The sequence below is a fragment of the Fonsecaea monophora genome, assembly GCF_001642475.1.
Source record: "Fonsecaea monophora strain CBS 269.37 chromosome Unknown Scaff118, whole genome shotgun sequence".
In the NCBI taxonomy this organism is placed as follows: Eukaryota; Fungi; Ascomycota; class Eurotiomycetes; order Chaetothyriales; family Herpotrichiellaceae; genus Fonsecaea; species Fonsecaea monophora.
Genome location: NW_019174049.1, coordinates 35,180 through 56,159, shown reverse-complemented (window position 1 = coordinate 56,159; position 20,980 = coordinate 35,180). Strand labels below are relative to the sequence as shown.

Sequence of the window (20,980 nt, the reverse complement as noted above, 5' to 3'; positions counted from 1 at the left end):
GGGTGACGGGCTGAATGTCTCCAAAGCAAGGCCTTCTCCACAAGCTGAAGCACTTTCTGCGCCATATCCTCTGCCAAGGCTCGTGCCAAGTCTTCCGCCAAGGCTATAAGGCCACCCCAGGCCTCAACGACCACTAGACTAATTGGGGCTAAAATTGCCATTTATGGTTTAGCGTCACAAGGCGACAGACGGACCAGTTTCGCCTGACACACACAACCTCGTCGTGCCTTATTCATCATCTTCTCGTACCACCAGTCACCCACCAGTGCTAGGTCCCTTTCGAGCTTGTGTGTTCTCAGTATTGACCCAAAGTCTTACACGCAACATAGACCCTTGACAGCACCGTTTCCCAACTCAAAATTGACTTACCTAATCTCTCCGTCTTGTCCGTCGCGCCACGGGCAATCTCAATCACTCATACAAACACTTCACAGCTTCCAAGCATCAATGCTATCACAACAGCAATAGGCACCCTGTTACTAATCCCTTGCTAGATCAGATGCCGAGATTGCAACCACAGCGCTGGGCCTAAACTCCTTCAGCACTCCTTCCTCACCCGTGGTTGGCCACATGATGAGTCTCCGTCAATCGATCCAGTCGCGGCCGCATTTGGCCTTCGCACAAGCCCTTTGGCGCAATCCTAGATCATTTCGCTCCAATCAACTCCAAACCCTAGCTTACCAGAGTGGATAGTGCCTACTAACTCTCTGGCCTGCTGGCGGCGATTTTAGACTTTTGGCCCCAAACGTCTAGCCACCGTTCTAGCCAACATTGGGATCTCAATGGTTATTTTAAAGTCTCCCACCTCTTCAAAAGTCAAGCCATCGCCATGTCTGACATTTCGCGGGCTCTACCGTCTTTGTGGTGGACTGCTCGCCGCGGCGGTATTTCCGTTCTGATATAACACTCATTTTTGCTGTCAATATGACTTCTCACTACTCTCGTTTAACCCATCGCGACACGAGCCGAGAGCATTTGGCGGATGACTCAGTCGAAGGTGCAGCTGGTGCTGGTGATGTTCCCCTGAAGAACATGAAAGGACATGCTCAGGAATGGAGTCAGCCGGGGTATAGCGACGACTCACTCAACGACCGCATGAAACCTGACAACCCAGACTATTTCCATGTCCGGCCCGGAGTGACAGGTATGGCCCGAAACGCAAGGTCCCACCATTCAATGCTTATTGACACGAATTCCAAGGCCAAAGCTACAACAGAACCGGCTCCGGATTCACCATACGCCCAACCGCATCATCGCCCTGGGAACACAAGCTCAACGAGAAACATCTCCGGGATGTGCCAACAAACACCGACACTGTCAGATACTTTGACCCTCGCCGACAGACGCGCAGAGTACTTCTCGACTGCTTGATGATGTGGTTTTGGACAGCTGGAATTTGTGGCGCTCTCGCAGGTACCATGTACGGCTTTTCCACAATCAAAACCGGACTCTCTCAGACGCAGAAGTACGTCTACAACGCCATGATCACCGGACTGTCCATTGTGCTCGGTCTGGCCTTTGCTGCACAATTCAAACAGTACGCCGAGATGATGCGCTGGAGATTCCTGGCCTCGCAGTATCGAACCATCCAGGACTTTGAGGATGTGCTTGGTTGCGACAGTTACCGAAGTGCACTGCGCATAATGTGGAAAGGTCGGCGTCGGGGCACGTGGTATCCGAGCAAAGCTCAAGTGGTTGCTGCCATTTGGATACTCATTTTTGTGGCCTTCAACACTTTTGCCGCACTTCTCGGTTTGACGTATTCCATCGATGTATCGGAAGACTTTGTGTTTTCAGCCCCTGGTAAGTTTGTAGCGGATTGCACTGCTTCAACCAGCCCTAAAGGCTTGATGATTTCGGCCCATTCCTCATACTGACATTTCCACAGGCAACATCAGCGTGGCCGACCTTCAATATATTTCGAGCCGAGAACAGCCCGACAACGGCAGGGACTACCTGCCGGAATACCAAAAGGCCGCCGCGAATCTCTGGGGTCAAGTAGGTCAGAATTTTAAAGAGATCACGTCTACACTCGACAGCTATGACGGCTCGTCCTCGTGTGTCTTCACAAACGTAGACAGGGACTTGTGGTGGTACCGGTTCTTGGACATCGGCCCCGACGGGAAGGCATCCAGCATTTCCACCAGGACCGTGACCAGTCAGGCACATTGTGTGGAATATACGGTCCTTCTCGGCGGCTACGCCGGGTTCAACACGGACAACGCAAGCGAGCTTTACGATGTCGCTTGGCAGGATGACCAGGGCAACGTGTTCTTCGACTCGGTGACAGACGTGGCAACCGCGTTCACGACCTGGATGGGCAATTCCAGCAGTCAAAATGTCGGCTGCGGTCCGCGCTGCAGCCAGATTCTCGCGCTCCAATCGGCCGACAACGACACGGTGCCAGTTCCTCGCATGTGGGCGTGCAACAATACGGTGGGGGAGGTGGAAGGCATCGAGGGAAGTGGCTTCGACCAACCGGAGCGGCTCACAATGCCCGACGACCAGGCCTTCTACCTCGCGGGATCAATCGGCTGGACCGGTGTCGAAACGGTGGACGACGACCTCCAGTTCTTCCGGTTCGACGGAGACACGCCCTTCAACCCGGCGGGCAACGCCACGGCCGAGAGCATCGCGGAGCTGGTGATGAAGTTCACCGTCGGCGCCCTGTCGGCCATGGACGAGAGCGCGCCACGGCAGATCTTGACGGGCCGGTTCAGCCCGCGGCCCGCGCAGGTTGTCCAAGTCAAGTGGAAGAACGCGGGGGCCATCCTGGCGGGGATCCCCGTCGTGCAGCTCGTCCTGCTCGTCGGCGTCGTCTGGTTCTCCGGCAAGGCCATCATCCTCGAGCCCAGCTTCATGACCGCCGCCCACCTGCTCTACCCGGTCATCAAGAAGGTCGGCCAGGACGGCTGCCTGCTCACCCTCGACGAGATGGCCGACCGCCTCGGCCACGACTACCGCCTCGCCTACGGCGTGCGTCCCAATCCCGCCGACCCGGGCCACCATGACACCACCTTCGTGCGCGACCTCGACGTCATCGAGGAGAAGGAAGGCTTCGGCTACATCCGCGGCCGCTTCCCAGAGGGGAGATACGACTGAAAAAAGAAACAAAACTCTTTGTAACACTACTGTGCATAGACTCCTTTGGGTGGGGAACGAAAGAACATATGCAGATATTTACCGTCCAACATCTGAGTGCAAGCGACGAGCGTGTTGTGTTGTCTATCTGGCCATCAAGCGATGAATGTCATGACCTCCTCAAGTTTTCCTCTCCACAATGTGATTGAAAATGAACCCTACTGTCAAAAAAGTTTTGCGAGCGTGATACTAATATAGACAAACGTGTGTATTATGCCGTCGCTATCGAGAGGAGCCATCTACCTAGTCCTCCCGCCTCGCTTTATACTCTTCTATTAATCGATTCCGGCTTTGGTCGGTAAAATGAGCCCCTCCAGTCTATGTACCTGTACCCGGACTCCAAGTTGTGCGGCGCATTCGAAAACGCCCTCAACTTCACAACCTCGCGGTCAAGAGTGCTGTCTCGTTCTCTGCGCCACTGTCTACCCGCCGACCGATCTCATCAAACTCGATCTTCTTCCCGGTGATGAGACTCTCTTGTAGAGCACAGCCGATCTTGACCGCCGCCACAGCCCCTTCGAGCCTGAATGGAGGCTCGGTGTCGTCGAGGCAGCAGGCAGTAAACTCGTTTGCTTCGGTGATGAAGGCCTCCCTAAATCGGCCGTAATAGTGAGGTGGAATCTCACGGCGGATGCCCGAGGATTCGTAGATGTTGACGAGATTGGACATGGGTTGCGTGTTGACGGCGAGTTTCCCCTCGGTGCCGGTGATCTCGGTGCCTGGTCACACACACACACGTGTTAGATGATATCCCGAAATGAACAAAGTGATCTCGGGCGCGGGAGCTTGGAAAGATTGGGCTACGGCCTACTGTCTTCTTGTCCAGCAGCCATCATTCTACTGCAGTACAACTGAGCAATTTTGCCTCCGTAGAATTCCACGATCCCCAACGCATTGTCACGATCGTTGTGTTTCCGCAGTTCGGGAGAGACGGCCGTGATACCAATTGCACTGACGGACTTGACAATCGAGTCTTCACCGAAGAACCACAGAGCTAGGTCAATGTCATGGATGGAGCAATCCACGAAAATACCACCAGAGAACTGTGCGTACTGCACAAAGAACCCGGACGGATCGAGCTTGTCGCAGGTCTGCGAGCGAAAGACAGCCGGGCGTCCAATCAAACCCGATCGCATTTTCTGGTGGGCATCTCTGTAGGATGCATCGAAGCGGCGGGAGAAGCCACAGATGACCTTTTGTTTGGAATAGGTCGTCTTCGCCGCCCGGTATGCAGTGACAACTGTCTGTGACTATCGTGGCAAGGGTATCAGCACGCACGTAAGAGGACACCGTGATACGACAGGAAAGGGGAGACTATTGCCACGTACAACTTCTGGATTTGTGCTGAGAGGTTTCTCACACAGGACGTGAAGGCCCCTTTTGATGGCTTTGATGGCCTGCTCAGCGTGAACGACGGTCGCCGAGGCGATGACCACAGCCTGCAACTCCTTCTCTTCCCTCAACATCTGGTCGTAGTCCAGGTATGTCCGCACGCCTTCCAGGTTTCGGGTGGCCCAGGCCAACTCTTTAGCGTCCGGCGATGAGACCGCGATCAACTCTGCACGAGGGGTCATGGTGTGGAAATGAAGAGCGTGACGAGATCCCATGCGGCCCAAACCCGCGATTGCGACTTTGAGCTTTGGCGAAGACATTTTGACAGCGGTTGTCGTGTCTCTGGATTGGAGGAAGAAATGCTGAAAAAGGGGGAAGATTGAAAGGCAAAAGAAGGTGAGAGTGACTTGCAAATAACCAACTGGGCAGGCACAAACACCGCCTCTATCTCTCACCCGCTCGTTCCCTCCACCAATGTACTATGAGTAGGATATGACAAGATCTAAACACAGTGCATCAGCCTGTATTACCCCTGAGGGAGATTTTCTCTGTTGACATGGACGATTTTGGCGAAAATTGTCGTGGGCGGTGAGCAAGGGTCATTGGCGATCTTTTACTGACCTGGAACGTTGTTCTCCATAGTCTGCCCGTGTCCTCCCCTGCACATCCTTGCCCCGATCAGACTGCGACCTAGACCCTCTCCTACGGTCGGAAGAAATTGCCCTGACGTGGACCATTGGGGCCGTGTCGCCACATCCTGTAAAATCTCCATCAAAAATAGTGGAGGGGGATTCGACGACCCACAAGACTTACGGCGAGAACAAGCGAGGCGGGGAAGAGGAGGATCAAAAACGGGCAATTCTCCTTCAGCTCTCGCACCCCTTATGCTTCCCAGCTTCCTATCGCCTCGTGGACCTCCTTCGGTGAAGATACACCTCGTCAAGGTTAGCCCATCAACGCTTATTACTCCGTGCGGCCCCATGACTGAATATGGAGGTTTCTCTACGCTGAAAATAAGCAAGAAGAGGAGGGAGATAATCGCCTGAAGGCCAAGGATGATGTGAACTACTTCATAAGCGCGAGGCAAGAATCAGAACTCGTTCTGATGGGCGCAGAGATGTTTCTCCCCCTCGATCACCTGCCTTGAGGTGCCCATATTCTCAGAAAGCAGTGTGCGACCACCGATACAGGCCATGGCTATTGCCGATGCTCGACAGCCACACGGTTCCTGGCTTGGTCCATAAGGCAACTTGGCACAAGTAATGCATAAGAGGCCTGCTCAAGCGAAGCGTCAACGCAGAGCCCAAGTAGAGACGAGAACCTTTTGGGATCAGTCATCGTCCTCCGTGGTGGAGAGAATGAGCCAGTGCACTTCTCCCTCGAGTCATGATTGCTGTGTTGATGCACAGGTCTCTTCAAGTTATATCATTCTACAGAGTTCACCTATCACTGATAGTCAGGGTTGGCCCACTACATGGTAGAATGCTGGATCATCTCCGGAAGCCCAGGGATCGCCACGAGCAACCACAAGACGCTGCCGGGAACAGTGACGAAGCATTTGCGCATCCGAGACTCCTCAGCATAATTTACTTGGGCTGTAGAAGACTATTGAGCTTGTCCGGAGATCGAAAGAGGAGCATGCAATTGACCAAACAGAACCACCCGCAAGTGGGAGGAATGTTTTTCTAGAACGAATCTGGAAAAGGGCGAGAAGCGCCCCCCGCATGTTCAGCCTCGCCGACAAAAATTCCCTTTTGGTCAGGAAATGGCATTCGTGAACAGTGTGGACAGACTCTATGTACTGTCTCGCAATGACCACGGACTCCATCCCTCCCTCCTATTGGCCACCACGCAGGGGTTATCGGTCTCTTGGTCAGTCACTGCGAAGTACATGTGACATGTGGCATGTAAAATATAGAGACACAGACAGACAATAACGCCGTTCTTACATCTAACATCTATCTCTACACACAAACATGTACAACTACACAAAGACGATCACGTACAAGGAAAGACACTCTACGCGCCACGCAATTTTCGTGTAAGGAAAGAAGAAGAAGAAACATTAGTCCTTTCTTCGATAAATACACCTGGGGCAAGTTCATTTCATTGGCTCGGTCTTGTGGCGGCGACGATGGCGTGAAGAGACATGCCCCCTTGGTGGCCCCTTGTTCAACAAATTCGGTCATCATCCCCATCGACACCCAAATACCTAGCTAGGTAGGTATGCTAGGTTTTGCACGATACTGTTTTCCCATTCACCCCAATTCCCTCTGGGGAACAGACTTGCCTGTTTCTCTCCTGCGTGCGCGCTTTCGTGCCTTGCAGAATCACGAATCAACTACTTCGCTGTCCTGGTCTGGAGATGTCTATCCACTTCCGCCTCCGCCTCCGCCTCCGCTTCCGCCACAACCGTCGTCGATCCCTCCAGATTGTGGATCATCTCATCCCCGCCCCCTCTGCCTATCTGCGACATTGTAATTATCATCTGCGGACAGGGCGGGCCCAAAGGTCTTGTCGCAGCGAAAGGACCAGAAGCGCGAGAGGGCGTAGGAGACGTAATTGTCCGCGTTCTGGATGGACTGGGACATGCCGGTGCGGGGGTCGGGCGGGAGCTGGTTGATGCGCATGGCGTTGTAGGGCCCGTAGGCGCCCTCGACCCAGGGCCCCGTGTAGTCGGTGATGCGGTGGTCGTGGTCCGGGACCAGGGTCGTGTAGTCCGGCACGCTGAGGAACATCCACGGCCAGTGCAGCAGCTCGTGCAGCACCGTCGACCCAATCACCTTCATGTACGCCGTGTCGCGGTCGCCGAGCCCGTCGCACCCGAAACCCGGCAGGGGCTCCCCCGTCGCGACGCCGCCGACGCGGCCCCACACCGGCGGGCTGATCGTGTCTCTGATCGACAGGCGCCACACAAACATAGGCGAGCCCGGGCATAGCGAGACCAGGCCCGAGAAGCGCGCAGTCGGGCTCGTGTCGTAGACCGTGTATGCGTTGTCGCCGCCAGCGCACGAGTGATCCAGGTCGGCCGGGTTGAACGGGTTGTCCCCGTAGGCGATGCACAGGGCGACGAAGTCCGGATTCCACGACGAGGGCAAGTTGGACTGGGCGAGCAGTTGCGGGACGTCTTGTGGGGTGATATCCATGAACAGGTCGACGTTGCTGATGGTTCTAAAAATGCGCTGCACAAACGTGTAATCCTGTGGCTGGAAATACCGCAGAAATGCCTGCCATAAGACAAATCAGCCCAAAGTCAAGCAAACCGAGGGATCGGGATCCGTGGGGGAAAAGGCTGATGTCGCGTCCTTCTGTCATCACAACTTACTGGGTCACAGTCCGTGGCTGTTATGGCGACAATCCTCGCAAGCGTCATGGCATCTTTGAACGCCTGCGTCACATTTTGTCTCGCCCCGGGGGGAGCATTCGGCGGGTAAGCGAGAACCGGAGGAGCTGCGACGCTGAGGCTCAGGTTGGAAAGAAGTAGAAAGAAAAGAGCTGGTATCGCACCTAGGACAGCTTTGAAGCTCATCTTGAGTGTTGTATGGCTGACGAGACTCACTCCTGACAGAGACTCAAGTGAGGTTTTTCCATTCCTTCCATAAGAGGCAGACGCACACGCGACTACTTAAAAACAAACTCGAAGGCAACAGATCTGAAATCGATTCACTCACCATATTCACTCGCTCGGTGAAGCAGGACGGGCGAAGAGAGACTGATCTTGAGTTGTTGGCAGAAAACAACACTGCGTTCTACCAGGCAGCGCAGGGACATTGTGACAATTTTGATATTGACCATACCGGAGTGTGAAGAAAGAAGAGAACTCTCACCCATACCTAGAGTGACAATTGCGACGGGACATTCGCGGCTCAGTAACAAGTGTGTTAGTAGTCATCGCCCTAACATGCACGGACATTAGCTCAAAAGTATGTGATTGAACAGACAGAGTGAATGACATTGGGATTCACTGGTGTGTATTTTTGTTGGTTTTTTTTGGTTCCAAGGTATTCGACGCGTCTCAGAACACATTCCCCGGGCCCTTCCAGTTGAGAACAGCTACAGGCTCCTGGACCGGAGTCATCTTCATCAACTTGCCGTAAAACTCCATACTTCTCTCCTTCCCGTGGCCGATGATGCACAGGCTCCGTCTCAAATAGGGCATGTCCTCAACGACTTCCTGAACGCAGCTGATGAGCCACTTCCCCAAGCCCTGGCCTTGCCACTCGGGTCGGACGTATACATCTGTTAGATAGAGCAGAGTGACACGATCGGTGATGCAACGGGCAAAGCCAATCAGCGAAGGTCCTTCTTCCTCTCTTATCGTCCCCGATGCCGCAGTATTGGCGGCGGCAACGCTGTCCGCGTCCGATTTGACATGTGTCGCGATCTCATGTAACGTTGCCGCAGGATCGGAGGACGTCGGATCAGTGCCTTTTTGACCCGGGTCCGCGCGCACAGGCGCAGGTGGTGTAGGTGTAGGTGAGTAAAGGCCAAAGCAGAGCGAGTTATCCAGCATATCCCGCATAACTGGTTCGGGAAGAGGTGAGGCCCAATACATGTCCTCCGAGGCGAACGCCTGGTTAAGTGCGTCAATAGGGATCAATGATGGATCCGTCGATATCATGAATCCATCTCGGGTCCATGTCTTTGAGGTCTCGACGGCGTGAGCGACGTGAGACATTGTATTTGCTCTGCCAGAGTCGCTAGGTACGAGCTTTGACTGTCTGATTGAGGCCCGCAGGCGAGGCTGATCGAGCTGCTGCCGGGTGGGAGGAAGTTGAGCGAGTGGCACTTCTAGATCACTTTGTAAAAGAGCCTCTCTGGTACAGATGGTGACTACAATCTAGGTCCAACCATTTGAGTCATCAACTCTGGATGAGGCTCCTTTTTGCCCGATTAAAGTAAGTTTTCCGAATGTACCTCGCATATATGCACATGTCATTATATACTCTACTATGTAACAGAAAGGGTTTTGTGACATGGCTCAGATACTATAGCTGTACTTATAACGAGACGAACGCAACCCAATCCTTAACCTCCTTTCCGTTTACAGTCCCCCCATCCAACACGAGGGTTCGCTTCGCTGGCCAGCTTCGTTACAAAATCCATCATCTTCAGCGCCAACACACCTGCAACAGTCTCACACGCAAATTCCGGCCAGAGGCGATTACAACTCGGGCTTCATTTCAATCTCCTGCTCTTTTTCCGAGTCAAGGTGCTCGTCAAACTCCTTTCCTGCCGGCCCAAAAAATACCTCAAACAAGCTCCTCAAATCCTTCGCCCGCAACTCCATATGTTCACCCGGCAAGCCTACGAACTTGAGGCCGCCCTTCGCATCCAGCTTCTTCAGGCCGATCCAATCCTCTTCGTAGATGGGTCTATCGCGGAGGCGTGTAATCGAATTTTCAGTCTCGTTGAATTCTGCAAACCACGCACTCTCTTTTGGAATGAGAGTTTTGTCGTCGTCGAAGAGGATCATCACAAATCTTTCGAGTGTGGCCAGATTCTGGGCGTAGGTGGCATTCTTGCGAGCGCGCTCGTTGTTGATATCTGCAAGGTAATTGGAATGCTCCAGGTAATTGTCAAAGTCCTTCGTGTCGCGGTAATATTGAGCCGGAACGAGTCTTGATTGGATAAAGTCGGACCAGACCGTGCTGCTCTTCAAGAGCGCGTTGGCACCTTGACAAATCCAGTCTGAGGCCGAGGCGCATGTCTGAAATTCAGCGATGCCGTTATGCGGAGACCCGAAAGTGATCAGAGATCGAATCTTCGGCGCCCAATCGGCGCATCTCTCGACGTAACCTCTCAGGAAGACGCCACCCTGGCTGAACCCGACGGCGTCGAGGGCCGGTGCCGTACGCAGAATGTTGTCGCTCGCCAGCATGTGGCACACGGCAAGAATTTGTTCCGTGACGTTACCAAAGAACGAAGCCTGGCGATCTGCAGAGCCCGGGTTACCGCCCAGCGAAATGATATATGTATATGTACCCGGATGGATATTGTCCAACATGGCTGCAATCTCTTTGATACCTTTGGCGTCGGCCGAATCCCCCAGGCCATGCCAGATCACCACGGGGAGAGGCTGGTCATCGTCAGAGCCGCCCTCAGTTGTCTTTGCGGGTGAGGCGAGTTTGGGCGACAGTCTTGTGATCTTGATCCAGTTGTCGTCGGCGATCGTCTCGATAGTATGAGGGAGGTGAGCGATCTTGGGAGTGAGTCTGAGCTCAGTTGCAGATTGTTCCTCCTCTTCATCAAACTTGGGTGCAGGCGACCCGCCAATCTTTGCCCATGACCATTCGGTGTATTCAGTCGCGGCGGCCTCGGACAGCCGGTTGGGAGAGTCTCTAGGTTGGTTCTGGAAGACTTCGGCTTCGGGGAAGATGACGACGGAGATGACGGCAGCGGGAAGCGACAAAAGGACCGACAACTGCGTGAGCCGCATATTTGCAGTCGTGCAACGCGTAGATAACAATCGGGAAATAATGCGAGAACCAACCAATTCAACTGAAGACCTGCTTCGCGATGGCAAGGAATGAGGAATGATGTTGCCTGCGATGTCACGAGTGCTGACTGATCCACTGAGCTATGAATCCTTAGTGACAGCGCATCCCTGCTCGCTTGGGCCTGGACACGTCAACCCCAGATCTTGGCAGGTACGATGCACCCACAGCAGGGTCATACGGGTGAGAGACTTTGCGCAAGAACTCGTTTGGACCGACGCCATACGAAGGTATGGCATCTTGGTACTCACTGCAATAATTGCTGTTCCGGTATTCATGCTTTGTCCCCATCTGCCTGGATTCAGTCGACATTCTTTTGAAGGCTTGATTGATTTGGGTGAGCACTCGCATGTTGTCGTCCGCGTCAGCCCACCGTGGTTCAGCGTTATACATGATAAATGGTCGAGTTCCTGCAAGTCCGGTCACATTTCCTCCATTGCGTCCTGCACCCTCAATGACCGCTGTCGTCATGTACTGAATTGCAAGCACGGGTTTAAACCCCTCCACCTCGCCGACGAGAGGTTGCATTTCCTCTTTCCAGATCTCACAACAAATTCGCAGAGTGTCAAGGTCGACTCGGGTGGCCATAACCCAAACCGTGTACTGCATCCAAATTCGGATAGTATGCCTGCAGCTGCATCACGCATTCTGCCTGATCTCGCGTGCGGCAGTCGTCAATGAGCGAAGGCATCGTATTGGGCGGCCTCAAAACAGGTAGGATCGACTATCGCATCACAGTACGTGAGCGAGGCTCCCCCAAACCCAGGTTTTGTCGCCTGTTGGGCGCATGCTGAGTATAAAAAAGGACTTGCCATCCACAGAGTCGCTGATCGAGCCAATGTAGATAAATGCCCTTGTGGCTTCAGCACCAAACTGGTACTCAAATGCCTTGTGCCCCGCCCACATACCGGTGTATGGATACGCTTCCATATGAAATGTGGTCACGATCCCGAAGTTTCCTGTGCCTCCCCGTAGATTTTTGTATAAGTCTGGAAGTGAATCTTTACTGGTTGTCACAATTGAGCCGTCTGCGAGAACCACTTCGTATGCTTCGATATGGTCGCAGCCCCAACCATAGAGATTTGAGTACCAGGAGATTTCTCCTGGAAAGGTCGTGTGAGCAGATCTGTATAAAATAAATATCAGAGGTGGTTATTTTACCACCTAAAAGGAAGCCTCCAACTCCTACACCGGCCGCTCTCCCGCCCACAACCGTGACGCCGAGGCCTTCCAGTGCAGAGTAGACCTCTCCACGCAACCTTGCGCCAGAGAGCCAGGCGGAAAGCCGACCACCATCACTTACGATCAGAATCCCCACATGCTAGACCTGCATAGGTATCGTTGCATGGTTACACCAGGCCGATGTGGGTCGGCGGCGCTTAGATTACAAAGGATATGCTTGAGTGTGGTATCACGTGCACCTCGATGAGCACGGTTGGCACGTCAACTTCAATCTAGACCTGTGCTCTCTACACCAACGCACTTTCTGACATAGTGGTACCAAGTCCTTAGGCGCTAGGTAGTTCTGCCCCTCCTACAGTACGTGCCGGCCGAACTTTACGACGGCAGAACCTTCTCCACCCCCAGAACACATATCCGACACCGTGGCCACGCGGAGCCGGATATGTTGACACCAAAGTACTACTCGGGCGAGGATTTCACATTCACCTGTTACTGGAGAAGAATTCACATTCCGTTAGAAGCCAACGATACGTCCGCAGAGGGGACATGGAAGATCTAAATGTACGTACTTCTATAGCATTAGGGCCGGCGGAGAGCCCTCTCGCAACGACATCGCAAGCTTTTGGGAAAGCCCCAAAATCCATGGCCTGGACACGAGCGTGGCGGTCATATCACCAAAAAGGCCAAGGCTGGTCCCACGAATTTTTTTTTTTTAAAAAAAAAGGGGTGGGGGAGGGGGGGAGACAGATGCTCTATTTTCCGCGCTCCGCAATGATAGCCGCCTGCTCTTCGACGCTCATCCGTGCAAAGGCCAGACTGTTGCGCATCTTGTCTACTCCGCGGTCCTCGTCCACGACCGCCTGCTCATAGGCCTTCCGGTAGATCTCGAACCCGTCGATAAAGCTCTTCTTGGTGTCGGTCCAGCCGGTCGTCTTTCTCAGCTTCTCGGAGCCCACCCACTGCGGGAAGTTGATGGTGATGTCGACGATGTCGACTTTCTTCTCGCCGCTGGGCTCTTTGTACTGGACCTTGATGTTGTAGCTCTTTTCAACCACGGCAGCAATGTCCCCGATGGTTTCGTACATCTTGTTCGAGACGTTGAACACTTGCCCGGCGACGGCCTCTCGGGGGCTCTGGGCCACAGCCACGTAAGCGGACGCGACGTCGTCTACGTGGGTTCCGTGCAGGACCGAGTTCGGGGTCGTCGCCAAGGTGAGCACGCGCTCCGGGGTTTCCGCCGCCTGTTCGGCCAGTGTGAAGAAGGGCGAGTACAGACTGCCACTGCGTCCGTAGAAAGTTGTAGGACGGAAAACCACGGCGTCAAATTCCTCCGCGTGGTCAAAGACCGACAGCGCAGCTTTCGTTCTCTCGGCCACGAGTTGTGGTGGATTGATCGGATCCTCTTCCGTGTGCGGCTTCAGGTTAGGGTCTCCGTGCCTTGAGCCCATACCGTAGTCTTTGCAGCCGCTCGTGAATAGTACTAGGGGTTTGTTGCCGCCGCGCTCCTTGGCTGTTGCCGCGACGGTCTTGAATAACGAGGTAACATGTTGGAAATGTCTCGCTGCGTCCCGATAGTCGTCCGTGGTATTCACAACCACATCGATCGTAGGCAAATGCTTAACGAAGCTTGGGTCGGCGGCCGACCCCAGGACTGGAATGACCTCATTTCTGTATAGATCTGGAAAACTAGATTCCTTGCGGGTGAGGCCGTAAGTGGTCCATCCCGCACGAGAAAATTGCGCCGCGGCGACCTGGCCGAGAAAGCCATTGGCCCCAGTGACCAAGACGGTTCGAGATGTCATCTTTCACGGACGGTTTGGCTGAGAACGGGCGGACAGTCGACGGGCTTGCTTGGGAGTGCGTTGAAGGGGGACAAAGAAGACGTTATGAGGAGCGGGATCTCTGTGCAATATATCGAAACGGGCCTAATCTCTATTTGCATTTTGACAGGTTTGTACCGAGGCACTTCAGAGCGTGGGTGGTGAAGCATTTCCCAGAATGGCGCTTTGGATTGGATTTCAAAGCCGCTGATCTGGCCCGAATGTGCGAGTCTCCCGTCACCCGCCGAAAGATGGGCCAAGCGTGTTGGTCAATCATCTCGAGAATTTGTCCGTCCTTCCCTTGCCTCGATCCCTGCGCAATACGGAAGGACATGCTGAGACAAGTGGCTCCGAGGCACTTTGATACTACCACGAGTGGGTGTCCATATCTGGACCTCTGTTGGGCCAAGCAAGGACAGCGAGATGTGACGGGCCAGGACGAGAACAATCAATCCTCCCACACAGCACCGAGTCTTGCCGAACGCCCGGGGACACCCTTGCACCGAACACACCCCTATCGCTGTGGGTCTCCTGGAGATCGCAATCATGCCAGCATTCAAATCCTTACCCTCTCGCGTGTCCGAAGAGGACGGAGCGTCTACAAAGTCTCAGTCTCCCCAACGAGGCCGCAACGTAGACGCGGGCGAAGGAGACCCATGTTGACGGAACCCACAGTGAGCGTAGGTTTGGCCGAAGCGAGACGAATGAGAGAGTGGGAGGCAGGAGGCAATTTGCTTCTCGTCCCTTCCTGGTGCTTACGATTCATCTACGGTTTCAGTGCCACACACGCACAGGCAATTTGAATGATGCTCATATGCAAGGATCAGGAAGTCCAGCTTTTGCCGCGCATTTATTGACCGAATGGCTGGAGAATTGGACCTGGCCGACGGTAGTAGGTACACTTTGATCGCCATGCTTTACACCCCTCAAAACCGATGGTCTTGCAGTCGATGTCGGCTGTTCTTCTGAACGGAACCGTAAAGTGAGCCGCTGTAAGCTCTGAAGTGCTTAGCCGGAAACTAGGCCATGGGCATTAACATTGCCACAGTATTCGGAAAAGATGATATCAAGATCGCAGTTCTTCAGTCTGCTAGAGCCGATAGTGTTGTCGAGTTCCGGCAACAAAGCTGGCCCGGGAGGATGAGCCAGTGGTCGTTGGTCCAACCGTTCGTCGGCTTCTCTGAACACAGAAGCCAAATCAGTGTCAAGCGGCGAATTGAAATCGACAAGCTCGGCAGTTTCGCCTTGCGGACTGTCGCCACAGGTGATGGGGACCGTGAGATTGAGTAGTAGATCCCGTTCGTTCTGAGTAATTGTAACCATGGAAAGCATACCGTGGAGTGATTCATTGCGGCGAAGAGGGTCAGGCGATGTGCGAGGATTCAAAGATTTGGTCTTCGGGTCACTCGTCACAGGCTCAGTAGTGACAGGCTTCGAATGCCTGTCAAACATGATTCTCTTTTGTTTCTTTGAAGTGGTTGTAGACAATCTCGGCTTTCGAATTTTGTTGTTCTTTTGACTCCGGACCGGGCCAGACCCGTTGAGACTTTTGGAGATGGAGGCGCACGACGGTGGCGATTTGTGCAGACTTTCGTCGCCTGCTTGGCTGGCTATAGGTATGCCATATATCGGGTCTCCAGATTGTAGCCGCCATCCGTGCAAGACCCGTTCTGCATCGAAACGGTCCATCGTTGTCCAAGTCATTCCGTGGGGAGGTTCTTCTTTCGCAGGCAACATTGCCGGGTAGACAGAGCCCATCCTGTCACTGGCTCAAAAGCTTCCACCCAACTGACAGCACAGGTGTAAAAAATGGCCCCAGAGCAAAGCAAGTCACTTTCGATGGATCCTGCGACTGGTAGACCGCGAGAAATGGGCTACTGTCCTCGATCTATTTGCGGTCACAGTGGAAATCCCGGCATTCAATTGTCGACAAGAGGTAGTTTGTAGGGAAGGATGGCCTTGCAATGACAGTTGGGATCGTCCCAAATCTTATGGTCCCGACGCGACTGTTGGACGTGGGCAGTGCGGAATTCCTGCCCTTTCCCATCTGCTAACCCAATTGGCATCCCGGGCCCCGATTATTTAGAGCGAAGTATCTCGTATTGGCAGTCTAGCGGTACAATATTAGAGGCTGTTTGCCACGGTTGGGCACTCTGTGCAGAATTGTTGCGTTTTGCTTGCGATCTTCTCGCGACGGCGCCTTGGACGACTCCGCAGAGCGTCTGCCTATCGATCCATCCGCAATCAGGGCGCATGCGGCGCCAAGGGGGGTGCGGAATTCATACCCCATGGTCTATTGTGTTGGGTGGGTGACCCCAGTGCCCCTTTGACCGGGGGGAGGGGGGGTGGGGCACGAGTCCTGGTCGCCGGTAACTTCGTATTTCGTGTGCTGAAATCGCCGAGGCAACTATACCAGATGCGGCCGGCGCCTTGCTCGTGTCGGCATACTGGCGCCCCCCTCGCCCGCCAATCAAGGCCGTTTCCTCGGCAGCACCGCCCAGGCGTACTGGACGATCTCTGAGTCTGAGTCAGGAGTCGGAGTCTGAGTCTATCTTCCACTGATTTGCTTTCTGGAGCGGGCGGTGGAGGCGAAGGGTGGGGATGGGAAACCCTTGCGTCGACCCCAGAAGAGCGGGTGACACTGGCGTCGCATCCCGCCACGAGGGCACGGTTCTTGATCTCGAGCATACAGAGTACGGAGTATCAAGGAGGCAGAGAAGGGGGGAGACGGTGTCAACCTGTCGTGCCTGGGTACTACGGGCGTCCTCGTCGACTCGTCTGGAATGCGGACACAATGCTCTCCGTACGTGACACCCGTGTCCAGCCAGATCCAGGCAGGATGCGTCGCGGCGACGTGCCCAGATTCAATATCTCGGTCTGGGTGGCAGTCTGCCAGTTTCGCGGCGCTCCCATCGCCACCATGGCATCTCGACTCGCTGTGCCTGTGGACTGTCTTTTCTGCACACTAGAGCATCGTTGTGCAGCTCCAACACGTGCTAGATCTGTCAGTTAGAACACCAGCCGACGTTCGCGGTGCGTGTGTTACCTCTTGTCATGATGCGGTCCAACCCATCCAGTGGCGTAGGACCCCAAAAATGCTTGAAACAGTCTTTGTATTCTGGGTTGATTAGATGTTGGTCCTGGCCAACTCCGGGCTTGTCCTGAGCATCACGCTCGGCCTCGCGATGTCCGTGTCTCTCATCCTGGTCAGCGTTCGGAATACGATTTGTATCTCCGTTTAGAACACCCTGTCCGTCGGTCCCCGACCCAGTTGGCTGATGAAAGCTTACGTGAATATACATGTACATGTCGGTCGTGATCCTCTTGGGCTTCCCTGGTCTTTAAACAGACTCCTGTGACACTCTTCGCGGCGCATCTGACTATGCGGCATGCCCTTTCTGATTGCCCTTTCAAGCGCGACCCGTCTCTCTCGAAGAGGCGTGAAATGCCCCCTGATACAATCACTAAAATGGCACTAAGAAGCACGACCGAATTCAGCCTGGCCGAAATCTGGGGGTCACGTCCAGCATGAATGAGGATACGGAACCACAAAGACGTCGAAGGGTCCCTCATGCAGGTTTGCTGCAAAGTCTTGATGCGCCAGCTTGCTGTAGATGTCGCAGTAGAACCGCGAGAAGTTCCGAGTGCTCGACGAATGCCTCCGCCATACCTACATGGCCGTATCTACCTACATGGTTGTACATGCGTGGTTGAGACGATGTGCCGACCATCTGCCCGGGTTACATTTCCTTGAGTCAAGAGCGAAAAACTGCTAGTGGCGAGGTCTCCCTGGACGTGCCCTGCTACCCACCAGGATGTTCGCCGCCCAATCATGCCCTAATTTTACCTGGAAGCAAGGGTCCGGCTCGGCGAATTCTAGCGTCACCCCGCTCTTCCATCCCCGTGTCTCCAGCGATTAAAGGCTGGGGTTCAGGTCACACGGTCTTGTACCTCGACTTTTGTCCTGGCACCATCGATGCTCGACACCGCGTCCACCGCGTCCACCGCAGCCACTCCTCCTACACTGCGCAAAACCCCACCAGCCGCGATGGCCGGCACGGTTCCGAGCTCGCCGCGATTGAATTCGAGGAAGAAGAGGTCACATATGGCTTGCGAACAGTGCCACCATCGAAAGGTCCGGTGTAGTATTGGCCAAACGGGCCAGCCGTGTACCAACTGCGGTCTGGATGGCGTCGCGTGCAGGCCGTACACTCGTGCGCGGACCCGGTGAGTCGCCTCCGGTCGTCGAGGGCCCTTCTGTGTGACGATAGCAATTTCTGACTGCATAATCGACACAGCGTTTCGGCGCACCGCACGCACAATCACTCATCTCACACGACGAACCCCGCCCCCCCGGAACGTGTACCGATCGTGGCCCAAACACCTGCGACTTTGGACGCAGTGGCTACTGTCGCCACCGAAAATCCGGCGAGGGTGGTTAACAGCACCACCGCGGAGCAATTTAGCCGTAGCAGGCTCGAGGAGTCAAATAACACGGCAGACTGGGAGTTGGAAACAGCCTTGCAACGAACAGACCCAGGGAGCGCTTTCAATGCGACACTAGATGAGACCGTGCATAACGACAATGTGCCGTTCTACGTGGGTGCGTCACGATCCCATCTTTCTCATTCTTCAATCGACAGTCATGCCTGTTGACCCTCACCCGCTAATGGTCGAGCGAAACAGGAGAAGAGCAAGGACTCTGCTTTGTCCTTGATATCTGTCGGCCTAATCGACCGAAGGGACCCCAATTTTCCGTTGCGCCGGCGCAAGCAAAAGAGATTTCCCCCGCAGACCTTACTTATCTCCAGGAAAGAGAGGTTTTCTCTCTACCGTCCGAAGTGCTCTGCGAGGAGCTGATACGGTGTTATTTTCATCATGTGCATCTCTTCCTACCGATAATCGACGCCAAAAGCTTCCTGTATAATTACTCGCAGAATGGTCCGTCCAAAATGAGTCCCCTACTTCTATGGAGTATGTTTTTCGTGGGAGCAACCGTATGTTACCGATGCAGTGATGAAAGTTCATTGTTAACAGACACAGTTCCTATCGGACGAAACGGTCAAAGCCACGGGCTTCGCCACGAAGGGCGCAATGAGGCGGGCAATGTACCAAAAGGCGAAGGTCTGTTTCAACACACCGTCATCTCTCACAAATTCTGCTCACTGGTACTGACCGAATGCCTTAGCACCTCTATGACATGGACTATGAGCAAAATAAGATCACCTTAATACAATCTGTCATACTCATGTCATATTGGTACGCAGACACCGAGGACCGCACAGGCCCGTGCCACTGGATTGGCGTTGCGATCGCTCTTTGTCACACAATTGGCCTTCATCGTGAACCAGGAGCATTCTTCCCCGGTGGCCAAACCCGCCTGTGGCGTCGAATCTGGTGGAGCTGCTTCTATCGAGAAACATGGCAGTGCATTGCGTACGGAAGACCGATGAGAATTCGTCTCGAAGATTGTGATGTGCCCATGCCTGTGACAGAAGACCTGTGGCTAGGGGTGACCGATTTGCCTCTAAGCGTCCAGAACTCCTATCTTCCAGACGACCGCGTCCCTCTCTCGCAACTGTACCTGTCGCTATTAAAGCATTCTGTCAGTCTGGCCGAGGTGTTACGCGTCCATTACCGACCGAAGAAGGCCATGCCGACGACAGCTCAGTTAGAATCTGACTACCAAGAGATCCTCCGGCATCTCGACACCTGCCACGAGTACGAGCGTCACCCTAGCGAGCTTGTCAGAAGCTGTGCTGCCCACGTCCGTGTTCAAAACGAGTAAGATGTCAAACCCCCGCATCGCGCATCGCGCATCGCACATCGCATATCGCGTCACAGCACTTATATCTCTAGGGCCTCTATCATCGTGTTGTTCCGCGAGTACCTTCTTAAACAGCCAAGTGGTCTTGTGTTTTCCGAGGTAGCGACGTGGCGCTGTATGGCGCTTGCCAGAGTCAGGAGGGCGGCGGATAACATAAGCGCTGTTCTAAATGGAATGGTTAGCGGCAACTTGGTCAGATTTTGCGACCCTTGCATGTGAGTGCATGACGCCCCAGACGGACAGGCTGTGAAAAATGCTTATCAGATCCCTTTAGTGTCACGTCTTTAAAGGTGGCCATGCAGATTTATTTACTCTTCCTTCTATCAACCAACCACCTGTCACGAAGACATGCCTCAATTCAACTGGAGCTCCATATGTTAGTTCTCGAGGAACTTCACGACAATTGCTGGACAGCCGGGCTTGTCCTCGGCTTCTTTCGGAAAGCGAGGGACATCCTTGTTAGCCGCAGAGATTATACCCTCAATGAAGACGGTACCCAAGTACCAGGGTCTCAATCTTCCGCCTGGACCACAAGAACGGAAGACGAAAGGCCAACGACATCTTGGAGGCCTGAAAATTGGCCTTCAGCAGATGACTTCAGGTCTGCTACTCAGGTGACTCCTGACGGGCTCTCAATGTTGCCGGATGCAAGGTCAGCCACCCTTCCTCAGTCCTTTCAATAATAACAAGTCCGCTGCAGCTAACTTTGCATGTTGTTTTTGAAGTTGGGAATACAGCATCGAATCTATATTTAACTGGGAGGTTCTACCATGATGGAGAACCCCAACGCCGGCAATACTGCTGGTTTACGAGGCAATGAATATGATAAAAAAAATGGAAGATATCTTCGACGAATATGGGTCGCAGTCATAATGAAATCAATCCATTCTACGCTTGAGATTGTGCGCTGACTGTCCTTACTTTCGGAAGAACATGTAACGAACTGCATCTGTGTGACTTGGATACAGGCTTAGAGATACAGCTAAAGGGGCCCACAAATTTTCATACTGTACATACATATACATACACCAGATGGCAAGGCTCGTGGAGACAGAGGGTTCTGCAGCACTTTCAACGGGAAGCCGAGGGAGTTGAAGGCCAGGTTTACCGCGCTGCCTCGCACCACGAAGCATTTGCTCTCGTACAATTCTCCTCGTCTGGGCGGGAGAGCTGACACCAGG

At 53.9% G+C, this 20,980-nt stretch overlaps 8 protein-coding genes across 8 annotated transcripts; 2 read left to right on the top strand and 6 right to left on the bottom strand.

Annotated features, from left to right (window-relative positions):
• Positions 1 to 924: 924 nt before the first annotated feature.
• Positions 925 to 3,102, top strand: AYO21_10383 (hypothetical protein; the record flags this gene model as incomplete). Its single annotated transcript, XM_022660304.1, has 3 exons — positions 925 to 1,144; positions 1,201 to 1,803; positions 1,889 to 3,102. The coding sequence occupies 3 exons, from the start codon at positions 925 to 927 to the stop codon at positions 3,100 to 3,102; spliced, it is 2,037 nt and encodes a 678-aa protein (XP_022507385.1).
• A 414-nt stretch (positions 3,103 to 3,516) lies between these two features.
• Positions 3,517 to 4,793, bottom strand: AYO21_10382 (hypothetical protein; the record flags this gene model as incomplete). The annotated part of the gene is made up of 3 exons (XM_022660303.1): positions 3,517 to 3,860; positions 3,953 to 4,385; positions 4,470 to 4,793. The coding sequence occupies 3 exons, from the start codon at positions 4,791 to 4,793 to the stop codon at positions 3,517 to 3,519; spliced, it is 1,101 nt and encodes a 366-aa protein (XP_022507384.1).
• Positions 4,794 to 6,917: 2,124 nt separating this feature from the next.
• AYO21_10381 (hypothetical protein) lies at positions 6,918 to 8,002 on the bottom strand (the record flags this gene model as incomplete). The annotated part of the gene is made up of 2 exons (XM_022660302.1): positions 6,918 to 7,700; positions 7,799 to 8,002. The coding sequence occupies 2 exons, from the start codon at positions 8,000 to 8,002 to the stop codon at positions 6,918 to 6,920; spliced, it is 987 nt and encodes a 328-aa protein (XP_022507383.1).
• A 486-nt stretch (positions 8,003 to 8,488) lies between these two features.
• Positions 8,489 to 9,151, bottom strand: AYO21_10380 (hypothetical protein; the record flags this gene model as incomplete). Its single annotated transcript, XM_022660301.1, has 1 exon — positions 8,489 to 9,151. One exon carries the CDS (start codon positions 9,149 to 9,151, stop codon positions 8,489 to 8,491), a length of 663 nt encoding a protein of 220 aa, XP_022507382.1.
• Positions 9,152 to 9,637: 486 nt separating this feature from the next.
• AYO21_10379 (hypothetical protein) lies at positions 9,638 to 10,912 on the bottom strand (the record flags this gene model as incomplete). Its single annotated transcript, XM_022660300.1, has 1 exon — positions 9,638 to 10,912. The coding sequence occupies one exon, from the start codon at positions 10,910 to 10,912 to the stop codon at positions 9,638 to 9,640; it is 1,275 nt and encodes a 424-aa protein (XP_022507381.1).
• A 1,992-nt stretch (positions 10,913 to 12,904) lies between these two features.
• Positions 12,905 to 13,954, bottom strand: AYO21_10378 (hypothetical protein; the record flags this gene model as incomplete). Its single annotated transcript, XM_022660299.1, has 1 exon — positions 12,905 to 13,954. The coding sequence occupies one exon, from the start codon at positions 13,952 to 13,954 to the stop codon at positions 12,905 to 12,907; it is 1,050 nt and encodes a 349-aa protein (XP_022507380.1).
• A 1,026-nt stretch (positions 13,955 to 14,980) lies between these two features.
• AYO21_10377 (ABC multidrug transporter mdr2) lies at positions 14,981 to 15,661 on the bottom strand (the record flags this gene model as incomplete). The annotated part of the gene is made up of 1 exon (XM_022660298.1): positions 14,981 to 15,661. One exon carries the CDS (start codon positions 15,659 to 15,661, stop codon positions 14,981 to 14,983), a length of 681 nt encoding a protein of 226 aa, XP_022507379.1.
• Positions 15,662 to 18,020: 2,359 nt separating this feature from the next.
• AYO21_10376 (hypothetical protein) lies at positions 18,021 to 19,760 on the top strand (the record flags this gene model as incomplete). Its single annotated transcript, XM_022660297.1, has 5 exons — positions 18,021 to 18,199; positions 18,271 to 18,575; positions 18,659 to 18,969; positions 19,016 to 19,096; positions 19,161 to 19,760. The coding sequence occupies 5 exons, from the start codon at positions 18,021 to 18,023 to the stop codon at positions 19,758 to 19,760; spliced, it is 1,476 nt and encodes a 491-aa protein (XP_022507378.1).
• Positions 19,761 to 20,980: the final 1,220 nt, after the last annotated feature.